Source organism: Aspergillus saccharolyticus (assembly GCF_003184585.1).
Source record: "Aspergillus saccharolyticus JOP 1030-1 unplaced genomic scaffold BP01scaffold_62, whole genome shotgun sequence".
Classification (NCBI taxonomy): Eukaryota; Fungi; Ascomycota; class Eurotiomycetes; order Eurotiales; family Aspergillaceae; genus Aspergillus; species Aspergillus saccharolyticus.
The window spans coordinates 40187-66631 of NW_020290672.1; the positions used below are offsets into that span (position 1 = coordinate 40187).

Consider the following 26445-nt stretch of genomic DNA (forward strand, 5'->3'; position numbering starts at 1 on the left):
TTCGGCCATCATCGTGGGGTAACAATCTAACATCTCTACGAAAGTGCCCACAGCGCAGTCCAGAAGCTCGTTAGAGCAAAAAGAGCGTCCCACGCGTACGGTCGAATGCCCGTTGCCGTATTCAGATAATACGCAGCTCCCAAGTAATTGCAGGTGATATCGCCACTGGGGTCCCGGACCCCATAGGAAGAATTTAACCACCGCCCCACGGGACAACTAAAGCCCAGAGCGGACGGACAGTTACGAACGAGGTTGTGGCAGACTTCCTGGCAAGGGAGGATCTCCTTATAGGGACCCGGGCGGATATAAGTGTCGATCAACGAGTTCCGGGACTTATTCGTCGTGGGGTCAGTCAATAAGCTACTGTTAGTGATTGAGGTGCCGTTCAAAAATGGTTGGGCCGCGTTGCGAGTTTGGAGAAAGGAGTCGGTACTTGAGAAATCTTGGCACCGAGGGATTGTTACAGCGCAAAGCCATTGCTTGTACGCCTCCGCACAGCTGCCGCAGGAGACGGCGAGAGAGAACATGCTTTCGTTAGAAGCATTGCATTGGATCTGCTGGAGAGAGTAACTGAAGTTTTGGTAGAGAGAGGCGGCATGGTCATCATAGAATGTGCGAAGGGCCGAGACTTGAGTGGACGAGTTCCAGGGCACGGCATAGGCGACCTCTGAGCAAAAAGGGAGGCCGTACACCACGGCACAATTATTATCTGTCCTTTCATCAGCACAGGCACCGCGTATAAGAAAAGGGGGTCGGAATCCGAGCTCACCAGCCTTGGTCGTGAAATTCATCGACATCCAGACCTTCCCACCACCACCTATTATACCGTTCCCCGCACTGGTAGAGTTACCATACTGAGCCAGGATACCCAGGTAGGTAGAGCTTCTATTCAGGCCAGTTACATAGAGTTGCTCTTTAGGTCGATGGGGATTCCCCCGTGTAGTCATACTTGTCTCCACGTCGCTCATACCGATCTGCGCAAGCCGCTCGAGGGCGCAGAAGGATCGCTCCAGACCCAAGACCGCAGTGTTGTTCAGATTGTTGGCAAACATTGTATAAGGGGGCGTCTTGTTCATCCACATACTGATTTCCTGAGAGTTGATATCTGTGTCGGTGAGATTTTTCGTTGTAAAAAGTGCGGCTTTCGTGTCTGTGTCCACCAGATATAATAGCTGGATCTCGTTATCTACACTGTGAAAGAAAGCATCGGTGGATACCGCGATCTGATATGTGTACGACCCTGAGTAGTGTGTATTGTTGGGAGCGGTCACGCCGACGTACAGATTCCCGTCTACTGCCAGCGTCGTGCCCAGATAGCCTTCCTCCGCGACGAAGACTTGTTGTTCGGCACTGTCTTTATTGGGCCCGGGCTGCTCAAGGGAATCGGACAGCGAGACGAAGACCTGCAGCTGTGGCACGGTGGTCGAAGTGGTCGCATCATCCGTCATCTTTAAGCTCGGTTTGGAGCAGGCTGTCAGCGACAGATAGACGGCCGTAGAGCGTTGTCTAAAATCGTTGCTCCGTTTTGCCGAGGAGGTATCGCTGGTACCGTTTTTGCTATTGTCAGAGGTGAGATTTGCAGAGAAATACCAGTGCTGCGTTTCGCCCAAGCTCAACGTGCCTTCTTGATACTGGTTGTTTCCTAGAGACGAGACCCCAGCCGGGGCTCGACGGACCAAGTCCAGCCCTCGTCCTCGATGATCTCCAGCTTGATCGATCACGTCTTCGAACTCCAGCCCATTATAAGACGCTAACGGGAATTCAAACCGTGCATCGACATCGTCGACCAACATGGTTCCTTGGCTCTTGACAGCCCGATGCGCCGAATATGTTTCTGTCTCACCAGCAGAGACAGAACCCACGCCAAAGGTCACGGCGAGAGCGAGCAGAGAAAAAACCGCATCGGCGATCGCAAACCTGTGCAACAGAGCCATTATGGCTGGACGCAGTTAATGCAAGTATCACCTATCCAGAGAGCTGTCAATTCACTCACGGCTGCGGCCAGCCGAGGCATGAGGGAGTAGATGAGCAACCGGTTCAGTCACTCGAAATTCTTATTTCTTTGGAGAGAGTAATCGAGTGGAAGTAATGCGCAAATCGGGTACTCGGCTGCCTGGAGCATTCGACGCCTCGACCCGCTGCGCCACAATTCCCGCTGCGCCTGAGCCACACCCCGCCTGTATCGTCCGCCCGGCCCAGCTCGCCTTGTGCTTGCGCTGGCAAACGCATACATATATATATTTTATATACACTTGCATACATACAGATATTAATCTCCAGAAATTATGTACAACTTAATCTTTATCTCCATCCTCTAAAATACACTTTTGATTTGGCGAACAAGAGCAAGAGCGACACACAACACGCAACACAAAAAGCTTAATGCCCAAACATGGTATGCAAAAGTCGACGTGAAACAAGCATGATCCCAAAATTGGAACAATGGACAACGAATTAGCGAAACTGGGCGTAAGAAGCTTTACACAAGCTTGTAGCGGCGTGCGGCCACTCCGCTGATGATAATGATAGCACCAATGACGCCGATGATCCCGAAGAACCACGCGAGGCTCTCTGTATGTTGTCCAGGCACCTCGACATTCATGCCAAAAAGACCGCAGATGAGGTTCATGGGAACAAGCATGGTGGCAATGAGTGTCACCTTACTGAGAACTTTGTTAACATGATTACCTAGCATTAGGTTGGTCACATTCAGCTGCGCAAGATAGTTGGTGTGCGAACGGCTGAGCATTTTTTCAAAATGTGCCAAGTTAGACATCATGGTTACAACGTGGTCCTGGATGTCGCCTAGATAAAGGCCGATGTCACCGCGAGGGGTGACTGAGTACTGCTCATTGCAGCGTTTCGAGAATCCCCGAATAACATCGGCTTTGCCACCTAGGAGCCGCATCAAACTCATGACCTTCTTGCGTAGACCACCGATGCGAGGTAAGAACGATTCAAAATCATCCATACGGGCAATAAACACGAGGTCTTCGATGGCCTCCGACTCGATCTCGATTTCGCGAATCACGGGACCGAAACTATCCACAATATCGTCGCTAGAACACCACATGTCATTACACAAGCATAGATCATCACCGTGGCTGATTTCAACTCACATCATCGCATAACAAATCCAGTCACTGCTAAGCGACACATAATCGCGGAGCTTTCCAATTCGCTTCCGAACGTTAGCGGCATGAGGGTTCTCAGTAAACGAGAACGACAGTACTCCGTCGCGGAACACGACCATGTAGAAATTGACGGGCTCCATGAACTCCTCGCTGGTTTTATCCATTTGATAAAATGTCCGAAAGCAGACAAAATAATACTGTTTGAAAAGCTCGACCTTTTCGCGAGCTTCTTGGGTCAAGATGTCCTCCGTCGTCAGGGGATGGATGGAGAAAGCCCTGGATAAGGCACCCACTTCATCTTCTGTAGGGTTCAGAACGTCAAGCCACCAGACACCACCCTCCGGACCAAGCTGGAAAAGATCACGGAAAGAGTCTCCAGGCAAGACTAAGTCACCCAACTCTGCAGCATGCACGGTGCTCTGGGATTCAGAAGAGAAAAAGCCGAATCGGGTAGGCTCATTCTCATTCTTCATATTTTCAAGTAATTCTTTCTCATGTGAGACCTGCGTGAATAGCTTTTCATTCTTCCCTGGCGACAAATCCGATACCTCTTCAGATGAGCACTCTCCGCTTGACGACCGTTTCGTGCCATCACTATCAAAACTATGGACACCCGGACGAAGGTCGTAAAATATACGTGGCTTCTTGCTCTGTGAGCTCAGACTATGCTTGCGTCGGCTTGTGGTGGGTTTTGCTTGCTGGCTGAGCGCGACAAATTCCTCCAGCTCTTCGTAATCAATGACTGGAATTCTGCCAGGCTGCTCAAAGTTCGGCACACAGCCATTATCGGTAGGTTCCAACTGTGCGTCCCCAGGCTGCGGCCGTATTACACTGGCGTTGCTGAACGTTGGGCGGCGGTGGTGCGTGCCGCCGGATACCGTACGTTGAAGAATAGCCTCAAGATCAGGCGCTCCGTGACTCTCCAGGGTATTCGCCCGCTCCCGTCGGCGAGGGTCGGCAAAGGCCTCGACCGAGTTGGGTGGGGAGGTTGATCTAGCTGATACGGATGACTCGCGCGACAGGTTAGCGTAATCTTGATGTGTGCGACTATAAGTGCGACCATGTCGGACATTGCCTGTGAGGTCAACAGAGAAACGGCGTCCCAGCGCGGTGAGATCTTTAACAGATCGATCTTCGTCGACAATCGCCTGCTCGAAGTCGCGTGAAAAGGACCCGGCTTCTCGAAGCGCATCTTGTATGCCGAGTAAATCTGGGCGTTGAGGAGTCTCCGGGTGCAAGCCCTGCGGTGCAGTATCTTGCCGACTAAGCGGGACATCAGGTGTGGCTTCCATGCGAGGCGGATCCAGTTGGAAGCGATGGTCATCGAGTTCGGGAACGGGAGTGCTGTATCTGGTGAGAAACATGTATTTCTCAGACTTCGGTGACTCAGACATTGTGAAGGAGTCGTGCAGTCTGTGTCTCGTGATTAATCGAGCGTTTTTCTTTGTAAAGAGCGCGTTGCAAGCAGACTTATGTAGACCCTGGCTACTGAATTGCCGACGTTGTTCGCTGGGATTAAGACCGCAAGATTTTATTTAGGATGGACAAATTCCCAGGAGTATATGCTCCTCCATCCATTAGCCAGACCCGTTGGAAGGGCCTGGCATTACCGATGTGCGCCCGTGTGCCAGCTTCAAGATTGCTGGATAGTCGTATTAGGGGGGTCTGGTATCGCCCCCGCAGAAGACCCTGAATTTAGGGCCTAGAAGAGGGTGAAGGAGAGAGGACTGGTTGTAGCGAAGGCCCGCCAACTTGACGAGATCAAGTGAATGGAAGCGTTGTCGCTCCAGAGGTTATAGAAGTATAAACGGAGACAAGTCCTCTGAAAAGACTCTTTGATGTTCACCTCAAAGTTCGAGCGATAACATCGAAGAATTGATCCGGCAAGGAAACAAAGGGTCAGTGCCAGAAGTTCAGGTCAATGAACAATCCTGGAGAGGAATAAATCCTAATCTGATATCAGCGCTGATACGGGATGGATCATCTTAGGGAGTTTGACCTGTTGGGAAGCTGATTAGGAAAGCTTGGAGAGTCCGCAAAGCCAGACTTTTCTTGAGGACGAAGATAACTCGGAAGTGGTATCCACTTGAGCTGACAACACTATGTAAGAGAAACACAAACTCAACCTTCAGTAGGGTCAATAAAAAATGGTGCAGGTTGTGCTGAAGCTGAAGTCTTGTCTTGAGAGCAGAGACGAGGAGGGGGTAGGGGAAGGGGGGAGGAGGGGAAGGAAAAGAGGGAGAGGCACAAGACCGAAGTTGGGTCAATGATTTATTTTACCTACTAAAACAGTTCGGTGAACAGTCAGTTGACTCTCCAGTCTTGAGTTCGACTTGTGTAAGAATATCTAACGTGGGAGACGGGCAGAGATTTCCGCGCAATAAAGACACCAAGAGGACTGACTGTCTTCTGTAATAGCACAACCTTACAGGGCTTACACCACTGTGTGGCACTGCTTAATAATTACGGAGTACCTAGTTACTCGATACTGTCACGGTATATGTTTCAATTACCTTACGGAGTACAGAGTACACAGAAGAAAAATCAGACAAGGCCATACAGGGTTGCGGCGCCGGAAAAAGACCTGAGGGAGGTTTGCCTAGGTAGGACGGTACTGATTCATACACTAACTTGGTAGGCAGTAGAGGTTGTCAGCCAACAGGGAATTCCCAGTTGTGGAACCTTTCCCAGCTTCAAAAAGGGTATAGCGTGCCAAATGCGAAGGCGATCGACGTATACAGTTAGTATACCCCACTATAATAATTTTGATTGGTTCAAGGTGTGCGAAGTTTTATTTAGGAGGTAGACGGTTCGAGCCCGATTGCTGCCGTATTTAATGATACCGGCAGAATTTGATATGGGAAGGGCCCCACAACTGGGAATTTCCCAGTATGCTGACAACCTCTAGTAGTTGGCGATATCGACTATAGACACCGCCCGTGATTCTAAAGACATTGACCTTAAACCTAACAAGGGAAGGTGTCCGCCTTGGCACCGCTAATCTGATTAGGCATTTACCATACAAAAACAAATGCAGGCGGAGTAGGAAAACCGGCAGAATTGATTATATACAGCTCGCTAGCCCTATACTTTATTAAAAACACCAAAACACCAAAATACTAAAATACCATCGAAATGACAGGATTTGACATTGATTTTAAGATAGATTTCTTAGATTTCTTTGATTTAGACAGTAACTCAGATAGCTTAGAGCCTGAGAATAAAGTTAAAAATCCGCTATTTATCGAACTACCAGCAGCATTAAATATAGACGAGACTAATATTATACTTCTAATTACAAGATAGTCAGTTAAACAGTATCTTAGACGACACCTTACACAGTAGACAGTATTAAGAATATACTGATAATTATAAGAAGATTTATATACAAATACCGAGCATGCTTGTAATGCTAGGAAAGCCACTATACTGTATGTGGTTTAATACCAATGTCTCTAGAAATACGGGCGGTGTCTATAGTCAATATCGTACAAGGGAAGCTTGGAAGTACAGTACAGTAATAAATTATAGCTACCATACACAATACAGATACATCGAACTAATGGCATTTAGCTGCCAACCTCCGTTTACTGTAGGAATAGGTAAGTAACTCATATATCTCCAACTAATTATGCTTCACGAGCTAGAGAGGAGGACTTGCTGCAAAAGTCACCGAGTCCTCTGCCTGCTGTCATAGATGCCCTCTCCAACAACATCAGGCACCCTCAACTCATATTTCCAGTCTTCTGAACCGAGTACGGAGTCCTCAAGTTGCCACTCACTACCTACTGCCACAAGGCATTTCTCGGTTGCAAGATTTTCAACGTTTTCCAAGTCCGATTTCCCGTGATCAAAGTGATGATTTTGATTCATTCGCTGAGCATGCGAGACCAAAATAGAAACATCTGTAAGATACTGTAGTCAGTCTGTGCCTCAGCTTGGTGCAGTCGTACAGAATGCACTTGAGTTGAATTATTATACTATGCAGGAGGTACTGTATAGTTGTACCTTAGTGGGTAGCTAAACATTTGGTAGGCACTCCTTAGTTAACTAACGTATTCGGACACTGAACCGGTGTGAAGGGAACCGGCGTTTTCCTATGACTACCACTATAAAAATTATAAATCCACCATTCCCTTAAGATACATACATCAAATAAGTCATAAAATTTCCTTGTATAGAAGTATAGATAAATTTATGATAATGGATATCTGAAGTAAAAGAAATACGACATTTTAGATATTTTATACTATAAGTAATGTAATAGTGTCTTGTTCGTTGAGTCATATTGTCATTGATGAAAGAGTTGATTGAATCGAGTATCTTCGGGATCGTCAGTGGGGAAGAATCCCGCCTGGGCGGTAAGCCAGGCGGAACGTCGAACAAGCGGCAAATGTTGGCATCCACGATAACGGGGAAGTTCGAATGCCACAAGTATACCACCTACAGTCTCCCAAAGCTATATAAATCAATAAATAATAATATATCTATACTATATTCTGAAGTAATATAGCTAAAGTTCTCTAATAGTATAGTTTATCTAGCTTGATTTATTATAATCCACCATATCACTTTTATTGGTATTTAGTGCTAAGTTGAAAATATTTTATAAAGTTGCAAATTCAATAGTGGTATTTATACAGGAAAATGCTGGTTTGCTGTTGTGCTGGTTCAGTGTCTGATTATGTTAAGAGTTAACAACAGAGTACAGGGTAGATAAATAGGTTGTATTTAGGTACTCAATAGTGGTAATAGGTACTAAGGTAGGTCACCATAGTTGTTTAGATATGCCATTTGCAGTCATTGCACTGATTAGCCAATGCATGGTTCTACTCTGGGTCCGACCTCGGCCGATCCGTCCTTTCCCTATTCAATTTTTGACCCCCGCCAAGCATTAAAGAGTCACCGAGAAGAGCGATCGAGCACACCCACCTCTTATCAAAGGTACGGAGTACTTTTACTTCATCTCAAATCCTTCACGCCTCAGTTGTCCTAAGGGCCATTTGTTTTTTTTTTCTTTTTTCCTGAAGTCCCCGGTCTCACTTGAGCCCTCCGACACAATGTCCTCTTCTACTTCGTTTTCGTTAAAGATTCCCTGCTCCTCCGCCAATATTGGACCTGGTTTTGATGTGATCGGTCTGGCATTGTCCCTTCATCTTGAACTCCAAGTCACCATTGATACTTCCAAGGCTCCATCTCACCAACCACTCAATTGTGTGGTCACTTACGAGGATCGGAGCAACAGCGTTGAAAAGATTGACTTGGACCCGGAAGTGAATCTGATCACCCGTGTAGCTCTATATGTACTTAGATGCCATGACCAGAGGGCATTTCCCGCCGAGACCCATGTGCACATTGTAAACCCAATTCCGCTGGGCCGGGGTCTCGGCTCATCGGGCACTGCAGTTGTGGCTGGGGTAATGCTGGGAAATGAAGTAGGCCGCCTGGGTCTGAGCAAGGAGCGGATGCTAGATTACTGCTTGATGATCGGTGAGTTGGCCCATATGTGGTGTGGAGAGGAGCTCTAGCTCTACATGGCAGCGGGCTCGTGTTGACTGTGTCTATAGAGCGACACCCCGACAACGTTGCTGCTTCACTCTTTGGGGGTTTTGTCGGAACCTACCTCAACGAGCTCAAGCCTGACGACGTAGCACGCAAGGAGATCCCTCTTAGCGAAGTCCTTCCCGCCCCCGCCGGTGGCGTTGATACTGGGAAGAGACCCCCGGAGCCTCCTCTTGGGATCGGTCACTACAGGAAGTTCCAATGGGCCAAGGAAATCAAGGCCATTGCTATTATCCCCGACTTCGTGGTGCCAACCGCCAACGCACGAAGCGTCTTGCCTAGTACCTACTCAAGGGCGGATGTGGTAAGCCCCCCCAAACCTTGTCTCTCGCACATGGAGCACGAGTATTTAGAAAGCGGTATTCAGGCACTAATCACTCACGTCAAATAGGTCTACAATCTCCAACGCGCCGCCTTGCTTCCTGCCGCGTTGGGCAGTTCTCCCCCAGATCCCGATATGATTTATTTGGCTATGCAAGACAAAGTTCACCAACCTTATCGCCAGACCCTTATTCCGGGCCTGACGGAGATCCTTCAGTCAATGAATCCTCGTACACAACCGGGTCTTTTGGGAATATGTCTCTCTGGCGCAGGCCCGACTATTCTGGCTTTAGCAACTAAGAACTTTGAGGAGATCGCAGATCGTATCATTGCTCGGTTTGCTTCCAACGATATTACCTGCCAATGGAAGCTGCTCGAGCCTGCCCAAGCTGGCGCCACAGTCCAGTACTGAGGATTGTGCTATCTCTGCTACATCATATATGCTTCCCTCCCTTGAACATGCACAAGCATTTTCAGATCCAAAGTTAGACGCTATAGCTATGATTACTTGCCGAGCCTCGAGGGTGTTGCTCGGATTTACTGAGCGAAAGCATGCAAATAAAAATAGTTCCACGTTGGCCACGGAACCTCATATTAGGAGGCTCTCTATCTCCTTGCATATCTGTAAAAGGCGTTCTCGATATAGTGTCGCTATGCAGGCTCCTCCGGAAATAATAAGAGCTTTATTTGCATTAACGTTCGATTAATATTGTAACCGTTTTTGCGCCCGTTGCTTGTCTGTACTACGTAGCTATGCGTGTACATACCAATGCCTCGATGAGCCGAAGGCGGTGGAGATAGTGCCACGAATGCAACTCGTGCTGCTGTCGCTACACAACTTACTCCATAGAAGGGCTGTGTCTGAGCACAACAAAACAAGCCGACCGTGAACATTACTTGCCAGCCATCAAATTGCAACCCCTTGAGAACGCTATGGACAACCTACTAGCATCTATCCAAGAAGCCTTGGAGGGCCAAATAGTAAGTGAAATACATGTGACTGGTATAACACACCAGGATACTGACCCAGTCGTGCTCTACCTTGACAGGACTATCAAGGCCAACAAATGGCAGAACTTCTTTCTACAGTCCTTCTCATCATCTGGGGTGTGAGTACAACCATACAAAACGTATACTTGTCGCTCTCACTGTACTTGTGCTGCTTACACTTATTCCGCGAAAGATTATCGCTTTCTTTGTTGGATACATTCAGCAAGATATTCATCTCACGCTGTGGGTTGGGTTGGCGGGTACCGCAGCAACTGGTTTGGTCGTGATTCCGCCCTGGCCCATGTACAACAAAAGCCCTGAAAGATGGTTGAAACCCACAACGGCGGGTGCAAGAGTTAAAGGTGTTACGGTAGACGGTGTAAAGGTTGCATGAGATTTAGCCGTGGGCTTTACAAGTCATACTGATAGCCGGAACTGATCACGGCTTGCCCGCAGTTCTTCAAGAGAAGCCTATTATAAGTGAATTCAGAAAGCCTCTACTGAAAGTGCGAATGATACCCGCAAACGCCACCCTATTCCTCCGAATCCGATCATACTCGTCTAGAGGATGCACGAGTGAGGCCATGGCCAGCCTGCTGTCTAGACCCAATCGTAGCAGACACGAATCTACCGACCATATTTTTGAAATTCCCAGTCTCTATTGTCCAAAGGACAGACTTGGCGAGTTTTTAGCCACCGTGAAATACAGTGAAAATGGAAGGCGTGCTTGGGAGGAGAGGGATCAGTGTCTGTACCACGAGGAATAGCGAACAATACTTACATTACAAATGCCCCAGGCTACTGTACACTCTTCCGTTGTAGAGGATCCTTGGTTTGCCTGACATTCGATGCCTGAAAGAGATAACATATCAGCGACATCACATCACCGTCGAGAGGAGTGTGAGAGCAATACATAGATCCATGATATGGTTACGGCAAATCGCACAGTTGTCGACAACAATGTCCCAAGCCCACAAAGCCACAGCGTTCCACTAAAGCAGCACTTGGGTTATTTCCATGTATCATAAACGAGCATGGCTTCACGCGGAATACCTTCTTAACCTCGAACTTTTTCTTGCCATCACTGGAGGCATCTGTGGCCTTAGGCGTAGCCTTCGCCTTAGAGGCGCCAGGCGTGGTCGCTTCTTTCATCTCCACATCCGCCATTATGATTCTGGGTGGGATCGTATCTTATGATTTTTGCAAAAGCAGCTGGATAATAGAATTGAGGACCAGAGGATGTTGTCCCGAGTTGCAGAGGATTGGGCCGAGGACGCACAGCTTGGTGGACGGATTACGTAGGTTGATCGGTTGGCTGGTAGTAAGTTGGAGCAGGCGGTACTTGGCCTAGGTAGACCGTAGACTAAGTCCTGTCAATCTTGTTGCGGTGTAGGTAAGGCATTTAACCCGAGATGTCATGAACTCCTCCGGGCATACAAGGAATATACCCCGGACACTAGTAACAAAACAGACCAACCTTTGTATGATTTGTGATCACCAATCCTCGACGAGGGCAGCAATAATATGCAGAGCAAAAGCAACCGCACTGTACTGCACCGGAAACAATCTGAATTTGCTTGCTACCTGATCCTTGACCTGCGGCACTGGAGTTAACCAAGGCGGGCAGCGGATGCTGAGTCATTACTCGTCACCCCCGCTCCTCCCACCCCAGCCTTTCGTCTTCCCGCCCTTCCCACGGTTCAACAGTCATCTTGAACCCAACCCATCTCCAAGAACTTCCTATGAAGTCTCTCAGTACACTTTCATTCTTCTATCTCCTCTTGGTCGTCTAGATGTGAGCATGCCTACGGTTATTTCTGGCTTCATTGCTTTCTACTGTCCTTGTACTTGATTCACACTCTGCTCTGTAGACGAAAGCTTGCATATCCTTCTGGATCACACCCTCCCAGCCAAGACCAACTGGTTAGGCTACAGTTCACAATCGCACCACACAATTTTCACTTCATCATCTCCAGAGACTTCAGCGTCGGTTCCCGTACAGGCTGATGAGCACATTGTGTAGTACAGCGGAACCCTCCCTCACGTTACCCGAGTTGCCAATATTATTACTGGGGTCGTTTCCTCTTGCTGCTCCACTTCCGAAGCTGTTCCTTTATGTGAAGGCAATCCACGATGCCAGTCCAGTCACCCACGCCTCCAACGCCGAAAGGTCCTCGAAACAATCGCCGAAATTCGAAACGAAACACCATTCCATTGTCCCAGAAGGTTGCCTTATTGGCAACCCCGCCCTCCTCGCCGCCGCGCAATCAGAGCCCCGGCGGAACCGCCACCGACTCCTCCCTGAACAACATTCTTAGTACGACGAAGAAGAAGCAGAAGCATGCGCACGCCATCAAAAAACCTCGTGATGCATCAAGGGCCTCACCGGTCCCTTCCAACGGACACCGTCATACCTCCTCCCATTCCCATATATCCTCGACCCCTCAAGCAAAAGATGGCTCGCACTATGCAGGTCCTACCTTCCATGCGTCACCAGCGCCGTCCGCTCTCCCAATCCCAAGCTTTTTCTCTAAGTCGTTACCTGAATCGGACCTTTCATCGGGATTAGATGCTGACAACGACAATTTCGATGCCAGTCCGGAAATGGAGAGTACGCCTTCTAAATCTAAAGCGCGTCCTGTATTTGAGAACGAAAGGCGCCAATCCACACCCCTTGATTTTCTCTTCAAAGCCGCAGTCGAAGCCAGAAATACCCAACAGCCACGCAGTCCAGATTCGGTCACAAGAATCACCTCCCCTCACACTGATTCGAAAGCCCTCCCTGTTCGCAGAAGCAATGGCACTGGCGGCGGACTCTTCGCAGATAATGTAGACGGTTGCGAAAGCCATCAATCGTTTATAGGCCCCCCATTCGCTGCATCGTACAAGGATCGTATGGACGCATTACGGTCAGCAAGCTCGCCGTCTCCGTCAACGGGACGTATGGATGAAGATGAACGACGGGCCAAGACCGAGGCTTTGAAGAGCTTGCTGCTCAATCCTCGTCCACAGAAACCTTCCTCGGCTTCGACCACAACACAGAATCAATTTGCTGGCTTTGGAGAGCACTACCACAGCGTACCTCATTTTGCGACTCCATTGAGAACAATGTCAGGGCCGCCTGCTTCTTACTCGCATGGCATATCAATCGAGAAAAAACAAGCCTTACCCGGCGGCGATCTATATCCTCAATCATCACAAACACAACCCATTTTCTATCAATCCCAGCCTTCATACTCGCCCCTGCGCAAGGAGGTTCTTTCGACGAAAGCCGGGAATCAATTGAATGCCTCTGGAGAAGCGTACTACCCTCCACCTCATACATACGGGCAGCCAAGGTCTCCACTTAAGCATGCACAGTACCCACTGTGTTATCCCCCTCCTCAACAATCGTCTGTGTCACGCACGGTCTCGGTAAGTCCGGCAGCGCAGTCTATTGATACAAAGAAGATGGAAGATGATCTGCGACGTATTCTGAAACTCGATGCGCCCCCGGGTGTTTCAGCCAGTGGTATTCGAAGCTCATTCGCTTGAACACATCCATGTATTATGCAAGTGCTAGCTGTCACTCTTCTGTCGATAATGAGCCCGATCATTTCCTGCCTTGATGCTCTTATTCTTGAGGGCAAGTATCTGTTCAATCTGTTGTATTTAGCTCAGCTCACGCTTCTGAGCGGGCCCTGGAATATGTTTTATCATTGCATGCCTCTCTCGCGCTCGTTTGTCATGTCTTTGACCACTCCAATTCATTAAATGGCCTGACGGCTATGTCATTTCTTTTGTTTTTATGTTCCATAGGACTTTCGTTCCAGTGCTATCCTCTTCAGTTCGCCCTATTTGTTGGTGTTGTCTGCATTTTCTATGTTGGTAATATCTTGTTGTTGATGGCAGGTCTATGACTCACTGGGATCTATTATACCCCATTTGCATCAAACCTGGAGTCTGGTTGCCTCTTAAGTATGTTTCTCCAAGACGTTGAATCGGCAAGGCTTGATGGCTGCGTGGTATGCTTCATTGTTTATATTGCCGGTGCATTTCCAAGTCATGTTCCTTCACCCACCCCTTGTTGTGACGGCTTTCTTTTCATTTCTAATCTCTCCTGGTCGCCATACTTCCCATTTAGGCTGATCATGGTTGGACTGTGTCATACATTACCTTCCCTGGCTAGGTCACCTGTGATGAGGCCCGAGGTATATCCACTGAAGGCAACTCGGAGGTATTTGTTGCTGATACATAAAACCGCATACAACCTCTACAGTCTCTATTACGTTGATTTATGTCTTCCCATGGTATTTGCGGATATGTGTTCGCAGTCATTCTCATTCATGTCATTCATTCTTCGTCACGCTTGTCTCCTGCGGCGACCAAGGAGCTGCTACTCAATCATGGGTCTTTAATATCACTTTCCTTTCTTTACTTCATCAGTTTTGCCGCCCATCTACTACCAACATGCTATACATAAGCGATGCGGGTTTCAATGAAGGAGGCTGAAAGGAGTACCCTCAGCCTTGCTTGCTGTACATACATGCATCTGGCGAGCACATTGAATTGCGTTAGAGAAAGAGGAAAGATGGGCGAGAAATCTCTGCTAACGGCGGCTGTTGAGCGAGAGAGATGAATTTATTAGGTAGGAGGGAGAAAAGCTGCATGAGTCTGAGGGTATATAAACATGTTGCCTTTCGCCAATGACTAGGTAAGCCAGTAACTGGACTTTCCACTATTTCAAGGGTCATTGGCTTGCTTGTAAATTTACCTAGGACGGAATTATATTGAGGTAATATAATACTGTGTACCACGGTGGTATTAATGTTGATTGGAAGGGAGTCCAGAACACAGATAGAAGGCGGAAGGACAAGCCAAGTCTAACGGCGTAGTTAATGGTACGGAGCAGCTCCAGACGACCCACTCGGCTTCTTCTCCACTTCGTTCGGGAAATTACGCGGCCAGCAAGAAAGCAGAGCTGAGATGGTCGCGCTGATGGTCGTACGTACTGGTTCGTTGTATGACTGGTTCTAGACTGAGTCGCTAAAAGCAAGTCGAAAGTAGAGAGTATGTATATGAGGCAGTAAATAACAAGGCACCTTAATAAAACACCGAGTCGGTCGCCACATTGAGGGTCTGATGTCTGAATTCAGCCATGATATTCAATAGTACTCATTACCAGAAGACGGAAATGCAGTGGCGTTCTCTAGATCCCGAGCTTCGTTCGCCCTGAACGTGCATTCAGGAGTTGTTCCAGCCTGCATGAAGAAAAGGACAAAGGCAGAATCAAGCACGAGAGTAAGGAATAGAACGGGAAGGAGGGATGGAGGGAGAAGGAAAGGACAGAATTTAGAGAAGGAAGATCAAAAAAGGATCCTCAATTGTAGGAGAAAGATTCCATCCATGAGGAATTGTTTTTCCTTCCCAGGTTTCGTTTATATTCTTAGAAAAGACAAAAAAATGCCAACCAGCCATAAGTTTTGGGTCCCTGGATCCAGATGCCGCCGCCATTCCAGGGGGTAAATCATTCAGTCCACATGATTGTTCATGTAGTGTATTTAAAGAGTACGGCGTATACACTTTCAACCAATTGCACCGTAATGATAGTACATCATCTCAGACTCCATGGCGGAGAAGGAAGTGAAAGTGAAAGTTGGAGACAAGTGCCTATTCGAATTGTAGATAACTAACAAGAATCATGTTCACAAAGAAGGATGCGATTTGATATAATTTCTTTACCTTCTTCTTCTTCTGGTTCTTCTTCCTCCTCATCTACCCCCAAACTTATCTATCTAGTATCTACGAATTGCTTCTTGCTTTTTCTTCTCCTTTAATCATTTTCTGCCTTTCATCTTGATTTTCTCTGTTTTTGTTTCTTCTGGTTCCTTTCTAACCCTTCGATCGCTGACTTCTATAATCAATTCCAATTAATATAGTTGAGAGCTTTGTTCCTTGGAGGTTATTGTCTTAATCGTAATATTCTTGTTCTTAAGAGAGACAGACAGACAGAGAGAGACAGAGAGCCTCTTTCACATCTACTCTCCCTCCCTCCGCCCCTCTTCCCCCTTCCTTGCCGCCTTCCCCTCCCACTCCGTCGTCTTCTCTTCTCTTCTCTTTCTTCCCTCCCTCCCTCTCGCTCTCTCAACTCTCGCTTTCTCTCAACTCTCTTCCCCTTCCCCACCCTCCCCTTTTACAACCTTTCTTTCCCTGTCTCTTTCCTCCCTCACAAGCTCTCAGTTCAACACTCGATTCTCTTACACCGTTAAATCATTCCATCTCGGTACTGCCTGCAGGACATAATTACTTCTGTTGTTTACCTGTCCTCGGGAATTACGGGGACCTCTTGCTCTTGGCCTCTGCGTCAACTTTTGAGGCGCAGCCAATGGTCACCCTCCACCCTTCTTGATCTAGGCAACGACGAGAACACCTGTTCGATCAAGCAGTTCGGCTCGCTGTTAAATCACCCCGCCTCCCACAATGGCTAATGTGTAAGTTATCTAGTCCTCGCGGTTAACAAAAGCGCACAAGTTCACAACTCAATTGACTGCAATCGCGAGCCCACCATCTAACTATCTGAATAGCATCGGCTCAGCATGGCGCTCTTTTTGGCATACAATGACCTCCTATGATCGCCATGCGTCGCACGACTCGCCCTACCGATCAGGCAAACATGTGCCTCTCAGTCAAAGTCGACATGAGCCACTCACGTCAATTGCGACTAGTGCCATTGAATCGCGCCCAGATCTAACCGCTCCTTACGATGATGACCATCCCAAAGGCTCAAATGGCTGGTCTGGGTCCCCTACGGGTACAGGGTCCCCAAATCGTCCGTATTCTCCTGGTATGCGGTCACTGTCATCGCAAAAGCGGCAGTCAACCGACCCTGGTGTGGATGGACCCCCGGAGATCCAGATGCAAAGCTTTCACGACGGCGCCCCGCCTCCACCTCCGGTCAGTCACTCGTGGGGAAAAATTGACAGATGGCTGGAGCATAACTACGAAGAGCTTTTCGATAATCTGTGTGAGGGCTGTACACAGAATGACATCAATGAGTTGGAGCACGAACTAGATTGCAGCTTGCCACTCGAAGTGCGGGAATCGCTGATGATGCACGATGGCCAGGAGCGCCCTGGCTTGCCCACTGGTGTCATCTTTGGATGTATGCTCCTTGACTGTGAGGAGATCGTTCAGGAATGGAAGAACTGGAGGACAGTCAATGAGGAATTCTTGAGCAGCTCGATGGTAAACCCCGTTCCCAAAGCAGCCGTCAGTTCATCCTCCGCCGCACCGCCTACACAAGCTGCAAATCCTATGTGGAGACAGGATCTTCTCGAACGCCAGGACTCACAGCCTTTGAATGCTGTTCAGAAAGCATACGCTCATCCTGCCTGGATTCCTCTGGCTCGCGACTGGGGAGGCAATCACATTGCGATTGATCTGGCTCCGGGACCTGCTGGAAAATGGGGTCAGGTCATCCTCTTCGGTCGTGATTATGACTGCAAGTATGTGGTCGCTCGGTCTTGGGCCGCCTTCTTAGCTATGTTTGCCGATGATATCTGCAGCGGCAAAGTTCACGTGGACGAGGAAACCAATGAGCTCAAGCTTCTTGAATTTAAGGCTCAGAATGTTGAACCCCCCTATCTCGAGATATTACGCTGGAGAACCGACCAAAAGTATGGCCGGAAACCACCTCGCCGCAAGACTCCTAGCGGTCTAGGATTGAGCACTGGAAGCAAGTCTGGCAAAGAATCTCCTTATGGAAGCCCCACCCCGAGTGAAGAACGGGGCAGGTCGCCGCATCGCTTCTCAAATCGCGTTTCCACGCAGAGCCCGAAAACCCAGTTCGGCATCTCAAGTCCTCTGGCTCGCGTCACGGAAGAGGCCCCAAGTCCCGTTCATATCACAGCGGATGCCGAATATATAGAACATACGCTCAAAGATGAACAGACAGAGGATTTGATGGAAGTGGCTACGCCCCAAATCTCGGGAGAAGAGAATGACAGAATTCTGGAAGCCGAGGCTGAACATAGACTGTCAGAAACGGGCAAAGTGGCGTCTGACCAGCCCTCCGCTACCGGTTTGGACTCCGAAGTTTTAGGTGAGATGAAAAATGTAACTATCTAGACATCGGCTTCTCAGTTTCTTTTTGCAGCGCTATTCTGTTCGTTGTATTCCTGCCAACCCGTTTTTTTCCCTCCCATGCCTACGCGTCAATCATGGGCATCTTATTCTCCCCGTTACTCATGAAGGATGATCTCACTTTGGATTGTCAAATACTTCATTTCCATGCTTAGTGTACCAGGCGCCTATTGGTCAGTGGTGGAACTATTGCATCCTTTTCTGAGCCCATTGTATAAAACCCCCTCGTTGTTTGCCATGGCACCAATGGCTATCATCTCTGTCCTGCATTCTACCTGAATATTGTGTTTGCGCATGCTCTATCAGCCCGTCAACACCTAATAAAGCCTGTGACTCCTTGGTCGTCTTCGGTCTATAAATATGCCTGTCATCTTGTTTAACGACGATGATGTACCCGTATCCATATGCAATCCGTCACATAGCTGTCTTCTACTATCAGTCCTCTGATTCCAACTGACGGACATGAGGAATCTGTATCGTAAATCTGGCAAGGTTTGCATCGCTTACAGGGATCATTGATACACACTCCCACGATGAAAATTGGCTAGGATCTTTCTGGCTAGAGGCTCAATGTTTTGAAGCCACCGGGGGTCATTCGTCTGCAACACATGTTCATCTTGTCCCAAGGTGGCCGAGCTCTCGAATATAGGCCGAATATATGCCCTACTGCCTACACTTGACGATTGTCTTGGACAGCTCTTGACATCCTCTTCTGACTGATCACGCGAGACATTCCCGTAGCTTTTGCCTAACGCAGCAGAGATATGCGCGCCCAGCGCATTCATTCATCATGCGGTTAGAGCCACAGGCATCCCAGCAACACAGCGCCTGGTTCAGATTACGAAGTTTGGTGATTATGCAAGGACCTATATCTTCCATAATCATTCATCCTGGGGTCAAAGATTGTTTCGTTATACCCACCCCGTTCATTGACAGTGTGTTCGATGTTAATCCCAATCGTCATCATCATCGTCCTCGCTATCACCAAGCCGGCGCAGACGTGAGTTACCGCTCCGTATAGTCCGCCTTCCATTTTGCCGCCCACTAGTGTCGTCGTCGCTATCTTCATCCGAATAATCTGAACTATTACTCATGTTTTTCAGTCTTGTTTGAGTCAAAATTTCTTTCCAGACGAGCCGTTTCTCCAGCGTCGCCGTGCTAAATCCGTCTGTCCCATCACGCCCACCCGCACCAAGGCCCTCAAATCCCACCAAACGTTCAACCGCTAGCCCATCTCTGAAGCCAATGACACAGGGAAGGACGCGGACCTTGAGCTTCTCTACGACAAACGGGGTGTCTCGCACGTCGACCCGCGCAAAGCGCACCTCGTGGTGTTGAAGAGCCAGCGCTCGAATGTGCTCGTCCATAGTGTTGCAGCGCGCGAAATCTGGGTGTGCGAAGTGAATGACACATCGATGACTTTGGGTTGTGAAATTCAGAAGTCTCGAGTCGGTTTTCAAAGTAGGATAAAGATTGTCTTCAACGACTGTCGCGATTGAGGCAGCGCTGCTTTGAACCGCATTGTTTCGGGCTGCGGCAAACTCAGCATTGAGCTGTTCGATTCGCTGCGCGCGGAATGTTGAGTCGTCTTCGTTCTCTAACGCTTCCAGGAGGGCATCGTCGTCAGACTCCTCTCGATCTCTGGAGGGGTATTGGTCCATTGAGTTGAGGTTCTGGCGAAGCCGCGGACGTAGTTTGATCAAAGAGGACACTCGAGGTCGATGCAGTGGGAAAGGAGAGAAACTAAAGAGAGGAGAGAGGGAATTGTGGGCCTATTTCTCCCTTTCCCATTTTCTTTACTAATTCTTGAATGTCCAGAGGGAGATTCATTAGTAGTTACTAACAGTACTTTAACTTAGTTACCATTACTTAGTTGATTAGCTAATCAAAATACCGTAATTAACTTCAACTACGAAATGACTACGGAGTAAGATACTAAACTTCTACATGTACTGAATGTTGCATGCGCAGATGCTTCAAACCAGTACATAAGAGGAGGGAAAAGAAATAAGAAGTGATCGAAGGAGTTAAAATATTCAAATGAATTCTTCTTCTTCTTCTTCTTCTTCTTCTTCTTCTTCTTCTTCTTTTGTTCTCAATGAAAGTTATGCAGTATTCGGTTTGTATCTATGCCGTATATTGTGGTCCCATGTAATAACTTACCTATGTATCAGTTGGTAAGATTAATCAAATGGAATTACCGCATCCGGGATCCAGAGATCGGCCGCCAGCTGCACTGCAGCCAGCCAAAAGTTCTGCTGAACAACTGCAAACAAACTCCAACTCCCCTGTCCCGATTCTTCCTTCACTGATCTTCCCCTCCCTCCCCTATTCTCATCTTATTACATCGGCGCCTTCTCTTTCTCTACTTGCAAGGCTTTCTCTACTTGCAAGGCTTTCTCTTTCCAGATACTCCTTGTGTCTCGGCTCCAAAGCAGTCAATTAGGATTTTCCGCTGCTGTTGCGCTCAAGTCTTGTCTAAAAACAACTTCTGTCGACACGGTTGTCGCTTACTCCGCCAACTGCGACCCTCTAGATTCCACCCGACTATCTTCTCCCCAAACGCGACGTCACCAATTCTCCACCATAGTCTTTCAAAGATGGCAGAGGGAAAGAGAACAGACGACTATACAATTGAGATGGACAAGCTGGATCAAAGCAACAAGGCGTTCGAGGCCCCGACGCCGCCGCCTCAGACAAGGACCGTCCCACCCAACTCTTTGCAGAACAATCCAATCCTGCCAGTATTAGCCTACTGTGGATCATCCATCCTGATGACAGTGATGAATAAATATGTTCTCTCCGGCACTGACTTCAATCTTAATTTCTTCCTTCTCTGTATTCAGGTACGTTGATGCAGCCCTGAGAACCAGAGGCTCAATCGCGCGCAGTGCGTCGCCAGATATGCTAACCGGGCTTGAATTTCACAGTCTGTCGTTTGTATTGTCGCAATCCAAACTTGTAAAACCTGCGGCATAATCACTTACCGTGATTTTAGCGCCGATGAGGCCAGGAAGTGTAGGTGTCCTCAAGACAGCTGCCCGGCGGGAAAAGAGGCTGACTGCAATTTGATCATGCTTAGGGTTCCCAATTACCTTGTTATTGATTGGCATGATCTATACTGGCTCTAAGGCGCTTCAGTTTCTTTCAATTCCAGTCTACACTATCTTCAAGAATCTGACCATCATTCTTATCGCCTATGGTGAGGTCCTGTGGTTCGGCGGCTCCGTTACGGGTCTTACCCTATTTTCCTTTGGTTTGATGGTCTTGAGCTCCATCATTGCTGCGTGGGCCGACATCAAGCACGCTGTCGAAAGTAGCTCTGACGCGACCGCCAAGGTTTCGACCTTGAATGCCGGCTACATTTGGATGTTAATCAACTGCCTTTGCACTTCATCCTATGTTCTTGGTATGCGCAAACGAATCAAGCTAACCAACTTTAAAGACTTCGACAGTAAGTCATTTTGATCATGAATATCGTTGCAATACTGCCATTTTCTGACAGTTTTTCAGCCATGTTCTACAACAACCTTCTCTCCATACCTGTTTTGATCGTGCTTTCCGGCTTGCTGGAGGACTGGTCGTCCACGAACGTCAACCGCAACTTTCCCCCTGTCGATCGGAATAGTATTATCTTCGCCATGATCCTCTCGGGCTTGTCTTCAGTGTTCATCTCCTATACCTCTGCATGGTGCGTTCGTGTGACCTCCTCCACAACGTACTCCATGGTCGGCGCCCTCAACAAGTTGCCCATCGCAGTTTCGGGGTTGATCTTCTTCGACGCACCAGTCACCTTCCCCAGTGTTTCAGCTATTGTTGTTGGTTTTATCAGCGGCATCGTCTATGCCATTGCCAAAATTAAGCAAAATGCTAAGCCAAAGACGGGGGTCCTGCCCACTGCGAATCCCCCCGTCAGCGCCAGCAGCCAGAGTATGAGAGACTCTCTGCGGTCCTGAGCAAGGCAAGGTTCACGTCTAGAGACCCGAATTCGCTCTATGATGGGAATAAGGGGCTGGTTTCCTGGCCTCGAACTCTGCTAGTGCTTTACTTTCGGTGCAGTAAGTACAGACACTGGCTTGGGTAAAGTAAGGAGACCGTCTCAATTCGGTCAGTGAGGATGGTCTTTCATTGCATCAATGCGGTCATCGTCTAGTGGCCCCTTCGCTTCATGGTCCAGTTACTTGAAGTTCATGGCCCTGCTGCATGAAGTCGCACGGGGTCGGCACCCTTCACATTTTCAATTCGGGATGCGCATCGTAGCCGATATGTTGCATATTATCTCCTTTGGAATTTTCCTCCGTCAGTTTTATTGGTTTTGTCACAATCTGTGTTCTCCTGCGATGTTAATGTCACAAACTTCCCATGAGAGCAAGGGCATCCAGGAAGAGATGGGGAAGGATGAAAAACCTAAAGCGTTCTTGTGTTTTGAGCCTGTATATATGAGCATCGGATACTCCTAATAAAATGATAGATTGTGGTCTTGGTTTTCGGTTGAATAATGTCACTTTCTTGAAACTCGGAGGTATTGGACTTTTTGCCGCTTCGCATTCGAATTCGACTTTCCAGGGAAACCAAACAAATGGTTGCACTCCTCTTATCTGCCTTGGTTTGATTTAAGCGGCCAGTTGCCGTACCAAAATTACGCAATGTTATACCCGAAAATACCTTTCCGGTTCCTGGCATAATATATATTTTCGCATAAGACAAATAGAGAGAGCGAGCCTAGGTTGGCAGACAGACGCAGAAAAATTTTACCACCTTGTGAGCCACTTTCTCGTCCGAAGAACACGAACAAAAGAAGCGACGACTTCATCGATCGTGTCTCATGTTGTTGACCTGACATCGCAGAAGACGAGACCTACCTTCGTGAATTTAATGGGCAAATCCAAGAAGGGTCGACCTCAAGGAGGGTTCGGTGCTGTTGCAGCGGCGGCGACAACAACAAGAGCAGCGACAGTACATCAGCCCAAAAGGCACCGGAAAATGCAGGCGTTTTCCCGACTGTCAACAACGACGAGCCCGGCTAAGACCGCCATCAAGCTTAACGAAAAGAGACGAAAGACTGCCACAGGAGCGGCTACCTCGCAAAAGTCACCGCATCAGCCAAACCAGCATCGACGACCCATTGTGCCCTTTGGAAAGAAAGATCGCATATTACTAGTCGGAGAAGGTGAGTGTTGTCCCTTCGAAAACTGATTTACCTGGTATCATTTTCCCACCATATCCCCACATTGGCTATGTCCAAGGCTGCAGTGCTTGCATGTAGCTAATCGCCCTCAAACCTTTTTCACATCGCACACAGAAGGGATCTCGTTTGGCCTGGACATCTTGACGGCTTGGCATTCAGTAAGGTAGATACAGGCAGTGTCAACTGGCCGCTGGCAGCAAGAACATGTCAAATCTGCTTCTGCGCTGCTTGCCCCTTTGATCCCCTGCCTTGCGCTGCCCTTGGAGCATACGTTGATCTCATGACCTTGGGTTGCCGTGGCCAGTTGCTAGACCCTGTCCAGAATCTGCTTCGAATCTTCCTCTTATTGTTTCGTTCCACATTTCGTTCCACAGAAAGGCCTGATTGATTTGGTCTAGGTGACTTCTCCTTTGCCCGCTCATTGCTTTGCCAGCATCGCTGCAAGAATGTCTTTGCTACTTCTTATGACTCCAAGGAGGCTCTCCAGAGCAAGTATCCTCTGGCAGATCGCAACATCAGAGACATCCTCGGGCCCTCCACCGACCCGGAAAGCTCGAACGAAGAAAAGTTTCGATTGCCCGGTAAAACACGTTATCTTACCAGAGTCATGTTCTCTGTTGATGCTCGAAAACTGGGTCTTCCTGGCGGTGGCGGCAAGGACATTCGCAACGGCTGGCCTAGACGAGAACATCAGGGTCCGGCATGGCAACATGCGAAAACTGGTGATTTCGCTTCTCACCAAACAGGTGGGCCATGGGATGTTATCTCATTCAATTTCCCGCATGTTGGCGGTCTCTCCACCGATGTGAATCGACAGGTTCGCGCCAACCAAGAACTCCTGGTATCTTTCTTTAAGGCCTGCATCCCCTTGTTATCACCCAGCGAAGAGTTGCTGAACGACGATGAAGATAATGAGTGGGATGACTGGGAAGGATCTGATTCCGAGCTCAGCCTGGGTGGCGATGAGCACGGCGCCGATGAAAACAAGCCAGTCCGATCCGTAATGGCTAGCGGCCGAGACGAAGATAAGAATAGATCTGCCCCTGGTCGGATTCTGGTGACTATATTCGAGGGGGAACCATATACGCTCTGGAATATCAAGGACCTTGCGCGACATGCTGGCTTGCGAGTGGTTACGAGCTTCAAGTTCCCATGGGGTTGTTATCGAGGTTATTCGCATGCACGGACACTTGGCGAAGTTAAGGGGAAGCATGGAGGCAGAGGGGGATGGCGAGGCGAGGATAGGGATGCAAGAACATACGTATTCGAGATTAGGCGAGATGACCAACCAGTGCCTGGAAAGAAAGCGCCATCATCCCGAGTCGATCAGAGAAAGAGAACGAGAGAAGCTTCTGATAGTGATAGTGATTAAGAATACAGTCAGAAACCGCCCATAATACCCGGATATCCTTGGGCAAATTGAGTTGGAATCACGGCGCAGGAACAGTAAAAAAGAGTTTCATTCATCCATTGCCTCCACCTATAGGCTGGAATCTTACATAATGTAGACTTTCTTCATTTCAGCTTCATCAAAGACCTCGCCAGTGGTAGGATCCTTCACCTTTCCGGAGTCAACACAACCGATCTTCTTGCTCATCTCTAGTAACCGCTGCTGACCATAAACTCTGCCATTGGGCAGAACGATCGGGTCATTTTCGACATAGCTTTTCGTATGATGAGCATAAGGCATATTACGAGCAAGTTCGTTGAGCTCGGTGGAGCAAATGGGACAGACAGATGTTATGGTAGAAAAAGAATTGGAGCTAGAAGGGGTATAAGCCGAGTGACACGAGGGCGTCTTCAAGGCCGATAACCCTGCTGAAAGGGCAATATGAAGCAAAGGGCGGGACGATAGTGACAAAAGCTCATGATGTGTGCGAACGAACAGAACAGAGAGACTATTCCATCTCTCATGAGAGTACATAGACTTCAAATTTGTTAGTCGAGACATCGCGGTTCGCCGACAATAAGCTATTTACCTTATAAGGTTCAGTTTCGGTATCTCGTGGGAAAGCAAGTAGCCCTGCGGCGCGGTGAATCTCAGCGGATTGTGTCTCTTTAAATGGAGCAAGGTATTTTTTAGCATGCATCATAGCGTCAATAAATCTTGTCTTGTCTCCGCTCCTAATCAATTCGATGTATTGCTGCAATCGGAGTTCGAATTCGAGATTATACTATAATCTGATATTAACCATTTAAAGTTGAAGTCGGGAAGAAGTCACAAAAGAACATGATCACAAACCTGGCTTTTTTTCAATGCCGCCTTGTTCTCACCGCACCACTGGAGAGCATCCTTTGTCTCACCTTGGCGTAGGCCATCGGCGATACGTTGACACTGCACGAACACGCTGAGATCCACTAGACCCTCAATTCCTTTCTCACGAGCTAGCTGCCGGGCACTTTCTAAATATCCGGAGCGCAGCATATGATCGACTATTAGCCTATTCAACCTGACTCGCGACCACTGATCATACTTGACATCCTCCAAGCTCGAAATGTGAGAAAGACTTTCAAGGTGCTGAATACGCTTCCTGGACTGTTCATGGATGCCTTTCTCTTCTTGATGCAGGTTCTCCATTTTGCGCTTCAGACCTTGCATCCGGGAGATCATGGCGTCGAGGGCAGCGATGGTTTGATCGGGTGTTTGAGATTTTGACATAGAGATATCGGCCATGTCTCTGAGTGCGGGAAGAACATGTTCCCTCTCTCGTTCAACGAGCCGTTGAACAGACTTGAAATTTCGTCGTGCAAGTTCATGGGGCACACGAAGGAGGGATTGGTCCTGTGTCATGAAGCCGCGTCAGTACCGGAACGATGCTGGCAGTTCATGAATGGTTGCCAATTACCAAGAGCAAGTGATTCTCCGCATTCAAGCGGGTCGATGTAAGCTCCGCCGCCATTTTCTTCTTGCTCAGATGTCGCACTGATGGCGGTGGAAGGCTGTATCACTTTGACGAGATTGATATAACCTGGATTTCTCGAAGGGAGGTTGGAAACAAGAGTGGTGAGGGGTGAATGTGATAGAGGGACTTCTGGAAAGTGGTATGAGGGGATGACCGGAGAGGAGGGAGACACCGCCCCCAGCCACGATGCCTCCGCGCAACCACCAAGGCATCGGCTGAAAACGAG

General features: G+C 48.3%; 11 protein-coding genes across 11 annotated transcripts; 7 read left to right on the plus strand and 4 right to left on the minus strand.

Annotated features, from left to right (window-relative positions):
- Nucleotides 1–35: 35 nt before the first annotated feature.
- On the minus strand, nt 36–4528 carry BP01DRAFT_377652 (magnesium transporter CorA family protein; the record flags this gene model as incomplete). Its single annotated transcript, XM_025577014.1, has 4 exons — nt 36–709; nt 770–1805; nt 2510–3041; nt 3120–4528. 4 exons carry the CDS (start codon nt 4526–4528, stop codon nt 36–38), a joined length of 3651 nt encoding a protein of 1216 aa, XP_025426639.1.
- Nucleotides 4529–8027: 3499 nt separating this feature from the next.
- Nucleotides 8028–9598, plus strand: BP01DRAFT_350819 (homoserine kinase). The gene is made up of 3 exons (XM_025573812.1): nt 8028–8624; nt 8702–9000; nt 9088–9598. The coding sequence occupies exons 1-3, from the start codon at nt 8195–8197 to the stop codon at nt 9427–9429; spliced, it is 1071 nt and encodes a 356-aa protein (XP_025426640.1). The 5' UTR covers nt 8028–8194; the 3' UTR covers nt 9430–9598.
- Nucleotides 9599–9912: 314 nt separating this feature from the next.
- Nucleotides 9913–10521, plus strand: BP01DRAFT_350820 (signal peptidase complex subunit 1). Its single transcript, XM_025573813.1, has 3 exons — nt 9913–9998; nt 10067–10126; nt 10201–10521. Exons 1-3 carry the CDS (start codon nt 9951–9953, stop codon nt 10399–10401), a joined length of 309 nt encoding a protein of 102 aa, XP_025426641.1. The 5' UTR covers nt 9913–9950; the 3' UTR covers nt 10402–10521.
- BP01DRAFT_361055 (SCF ubiquitin ligase complex subunit HRT1) lies at nt 10408–11577 on the minus strand. The gene is made up of 5 exons (XM_025576049.1): nt 11485–11577; nt 11061–11370; nt 10921–10999; nt 10789–10859; nt 10408–10733 (listed from the first exon to the last, which is right to left on the minus strand). Exons 2-5 carry the CDS (start codon nt 11172–11174, stop codon nt 10635–10637), a joined length of 363 nt encoding a protein of 120 aa, XP_025426642.1. The 5' UTR covers nt 11175–11370; nt 11485–11577; the 3' UTR covers nt 10408–10634.
- A 152-nt stretch (nt 11578–11729) lies between these two features.
- BP01DRAFT_204197 (proline-rich nuclear receptor coactivator motif-containing protein) lies at nt 11730–13754 on the plus strand. The gene is made up of 2 exons (XM_025571051.1): nt 11730–11802; nt 11879–13754. The coding sequence occupies exon 2, from the start codon at nt 12141–12143 to the stop codon at nt 13539–13541; it is 1401 nt and encodes a 466-aa protein (XP_025426643.1). The 5' UTR covers nt 11730–11802; nt 11879–12140; the 3' UTR covers nt 13542–13754.
- BP01DRAFT_204193 (uncharacterized protein) lies at nt 13755–14482 on the plus strand. Its single transcript, XM_025571050.1, has one exon. The coding sequence runs from the start codon at nt 13967–13969 to the stop codon at nt 14402–14404; it is 438 nt and encodes a 145-aa protein (XP_025426644.1). The 5' UTR covers nt 13755–13966; the 3' UTR covers nt 14405–14482.
- Nucleotides 14483–16466: 1984 nt separating this feature from the next.
- BP01DRAFT_377657 (SMI1/KNR4 family protein) lies at nt 16467–18113 on the plus strand (the record flags this gene model as incomplete). Its single annotated transcript, XM_025577015.1, has 2 exons — nt 16467–16477; nt 16571–18113. The coding sequence occupies 2 exons, from the start codon at nt 16467–16469 to the stop codon at nt 18111–18113; spliced, it is 1554 nt and encodes a 517-aa protein (XP_025426645.1).
- A 629-nt stretch (nt 18114–18742) lies between these two features.
- BP01DRAFT_361057 (thioredoxin domain-containing protein) lies at nt 18743–19936 on the minus strand. Its single transcript, XM_025576050.1, has one exon. The coding sequence runs from the start codon at nt 19787–19789 to the stop codon at nt 19076–19078; it is 714 nt and encodes a 237-aa protein (XP_025426646.1). The 5' UTR covers nt 19790–19936; the 3' UTR covers nt 18743–19075.
- Nucleotides 19937–20415: 479 nt separating this feature from the next.
- Nucleotides 20416–22084, plus strand: gmtA (GDP-mannose transporter; the record flags this gene model as incomplete). The annotated part of the gene is made up of 4 exons (XM_025579392.1): nt 20416–20974; nt 21059–21146; nt 21211–21582; nt 21642–22084. Exons 1-4 carry the CDS (start codon nt 20729–20731, stop codon nt 22082–22084), a joined length of 1149 nt encoding a protein of 382 aa, XP_025426647.1. The 5' UTR covers nt 20416–20728.
- A 1027-nt stretch (nt 22085–23111) lies between these two features.
- Nucleotides 23112–24688, plus strand: BP01DRAFT_387141 (25S rRNA (uracil2634-N3)-methyltransferase; the record flags this gene model as incomplete). The annotated part of the gene is made up of 2 exons (XM_025577719.1): nt 23112–23298; nt 23715–24688. The coding sequence occupies 2 exons, from the start codon at nt 23112–23114 to the stop codon at nt 24686–24688; spliced, it is 1161 nt and encodes a 386-aa protein (XP_025426648.1).
- Nucleotides 24689–24749: 61 nt separating this feature from the next.
- On the minus strand, nt 24750–26442 carry BP01DRAFT_204318 (FYV10 family protein). Its single transcript, XM_025571052.1, has 4 exons — nt 26163–26442; nt 25559–26098; nt 25296–25490; nt 24750–25243 (listed from the first exon to the last, which is right to left on the minus strand). Exons 1-4 carry the CDS (start codon nt 26214–26216, stop codon nt 24812–24814), a joined length of 1221 nt encoding a protein of 406 aa, XP_025426649.1. The 5' UTR covers nt 26217–26442; the 3' UTR covers nt 24750–24811.
- Between the last annotated feature and the right edge of the window lie 3 nt (nt 26443–26445).

What these genes read in the sequence shown, in the direction of transcription:
- BP01DRAFT_350819 (XM_025573812.1), top strand. Translation starts at nt 8,195, where the DNA reads ATGTCCTCTTCTACTTCGTTTTCGTTAAAGATTCCCTGCTCCTCCGCC. An exon ending in AGATTACTGCTTGATGATCG is followed by an intron (nt 8,625 to 8,701) that starts GTGAGTTGGCCC and finishes CTGTGTCTATAG; the next exon opens with AGCGACACCCCGACAACGTT. An exon ending in CCTACTCAAGGGCGGATGTG is followed by an intron (nt 9,001 to 9,087) that starts GTAAGCCCCCCC and finishes CACGTCAAATAG; the next exon opens with GTCTACAATCTCCAACGCGC.
- BP01DRAFT_350820 (XM_025573813.1), top strand. Translation starts at nt 9,951, where the DNA reads ATGGACAACCTACTAGCATCTATCCAAGAAGCCTTGGAGGGCCAAATA. An exon ending in AAGCCTTGGAGGGCCAAATA is followed by an intron (nt 9,999 to 10,066) that starts GTAAGTGAAATA and finishes CTACCTTGACAG; the next exon opens with GACTATCAAGGCCAACAAAT. An exon ending in TCCTTCTCATCATCTGGGGT is followed by an intron (nt 10,127 to 10,200) that starts GTGAGTACAACC and finishes ATTCCGCGAAAG; the next exon opens with ATTATCGCTTTCTTTGTTGG.
- BP01DRAFT_361055 (XM_025576049.1), bottom strand. Translation starts at nt 11,174, where the DNA reads ATGGCGGATGTGGAGATGAAAGAAGCGACCACGCCTGGCGCCTCTAAG. An exon ending in AAAAGTTCGAGGTTAAGAAG is followed by an intron (nt 11,000 to 11,060) that starts GTATTCCGCGTG and finishes GTGCTGCTTTAG; the next exon opens with TGGAACGCTGTGGCTTTGTG. An exon ending in TAACCATATCATGGATCTAT is followed by an intron (nt 10,860 to 10,920) that starts GTATTGCTCTCA and finishes TATCTCTTTCAG; the next exon opens with GCATCGAATGTCAGGCAAAC.
- BP01DRAFT_204197 (XM_025571051.1), top strand. Translation starts at nt 12,141, where the DNA reads ATGCCAGTCCAGTCACCCACGCCTCCAACGCCGAAAGGTCCTCGAAAC.
- BP01DRAFT_204193 (XM_025571050.1), top strand. Translation starts at nt 13,967, where the DNA reads ATGTTTCTCCAAGACGTTGAATCGGCAAGGCTTGATGGCTGCGTGGTA.
- BP01DRAFT_361057 (XM_025576050.1), bottom strand. Translation starts at nt 19,789, where the DNA reads ATGGACCAATACCCCTCCAGAGATCGAGAGGAGTCTGACGACGATGCC.
- BP01DRAFT_204318 (XM_025571052.1), bottom strand. Translation starts at nt 26,216, where the DNA reads ATGGCGGCGGAGCTTACATCGACCCGCTTGAATGCGGAGAATCACTTG. An exon ending in CGGCATTGAAAAAAAGCCAG is followed by an intron (nt 25,491 to 25,558) that starts GTTTGTGATCAT and finishes ATCAGATTATAG; the next exon opens with TATAATCTCGAATTCGAACT. An exon ending in CCGAAACTGAACCTTATAAG is followed by an intron (nt 25,244 to 25,295) that starts GTAAATAGCTTA and finishes ACAAATTTGAAG; the next exon opens with TCTATGTACTCTCATGAGAG.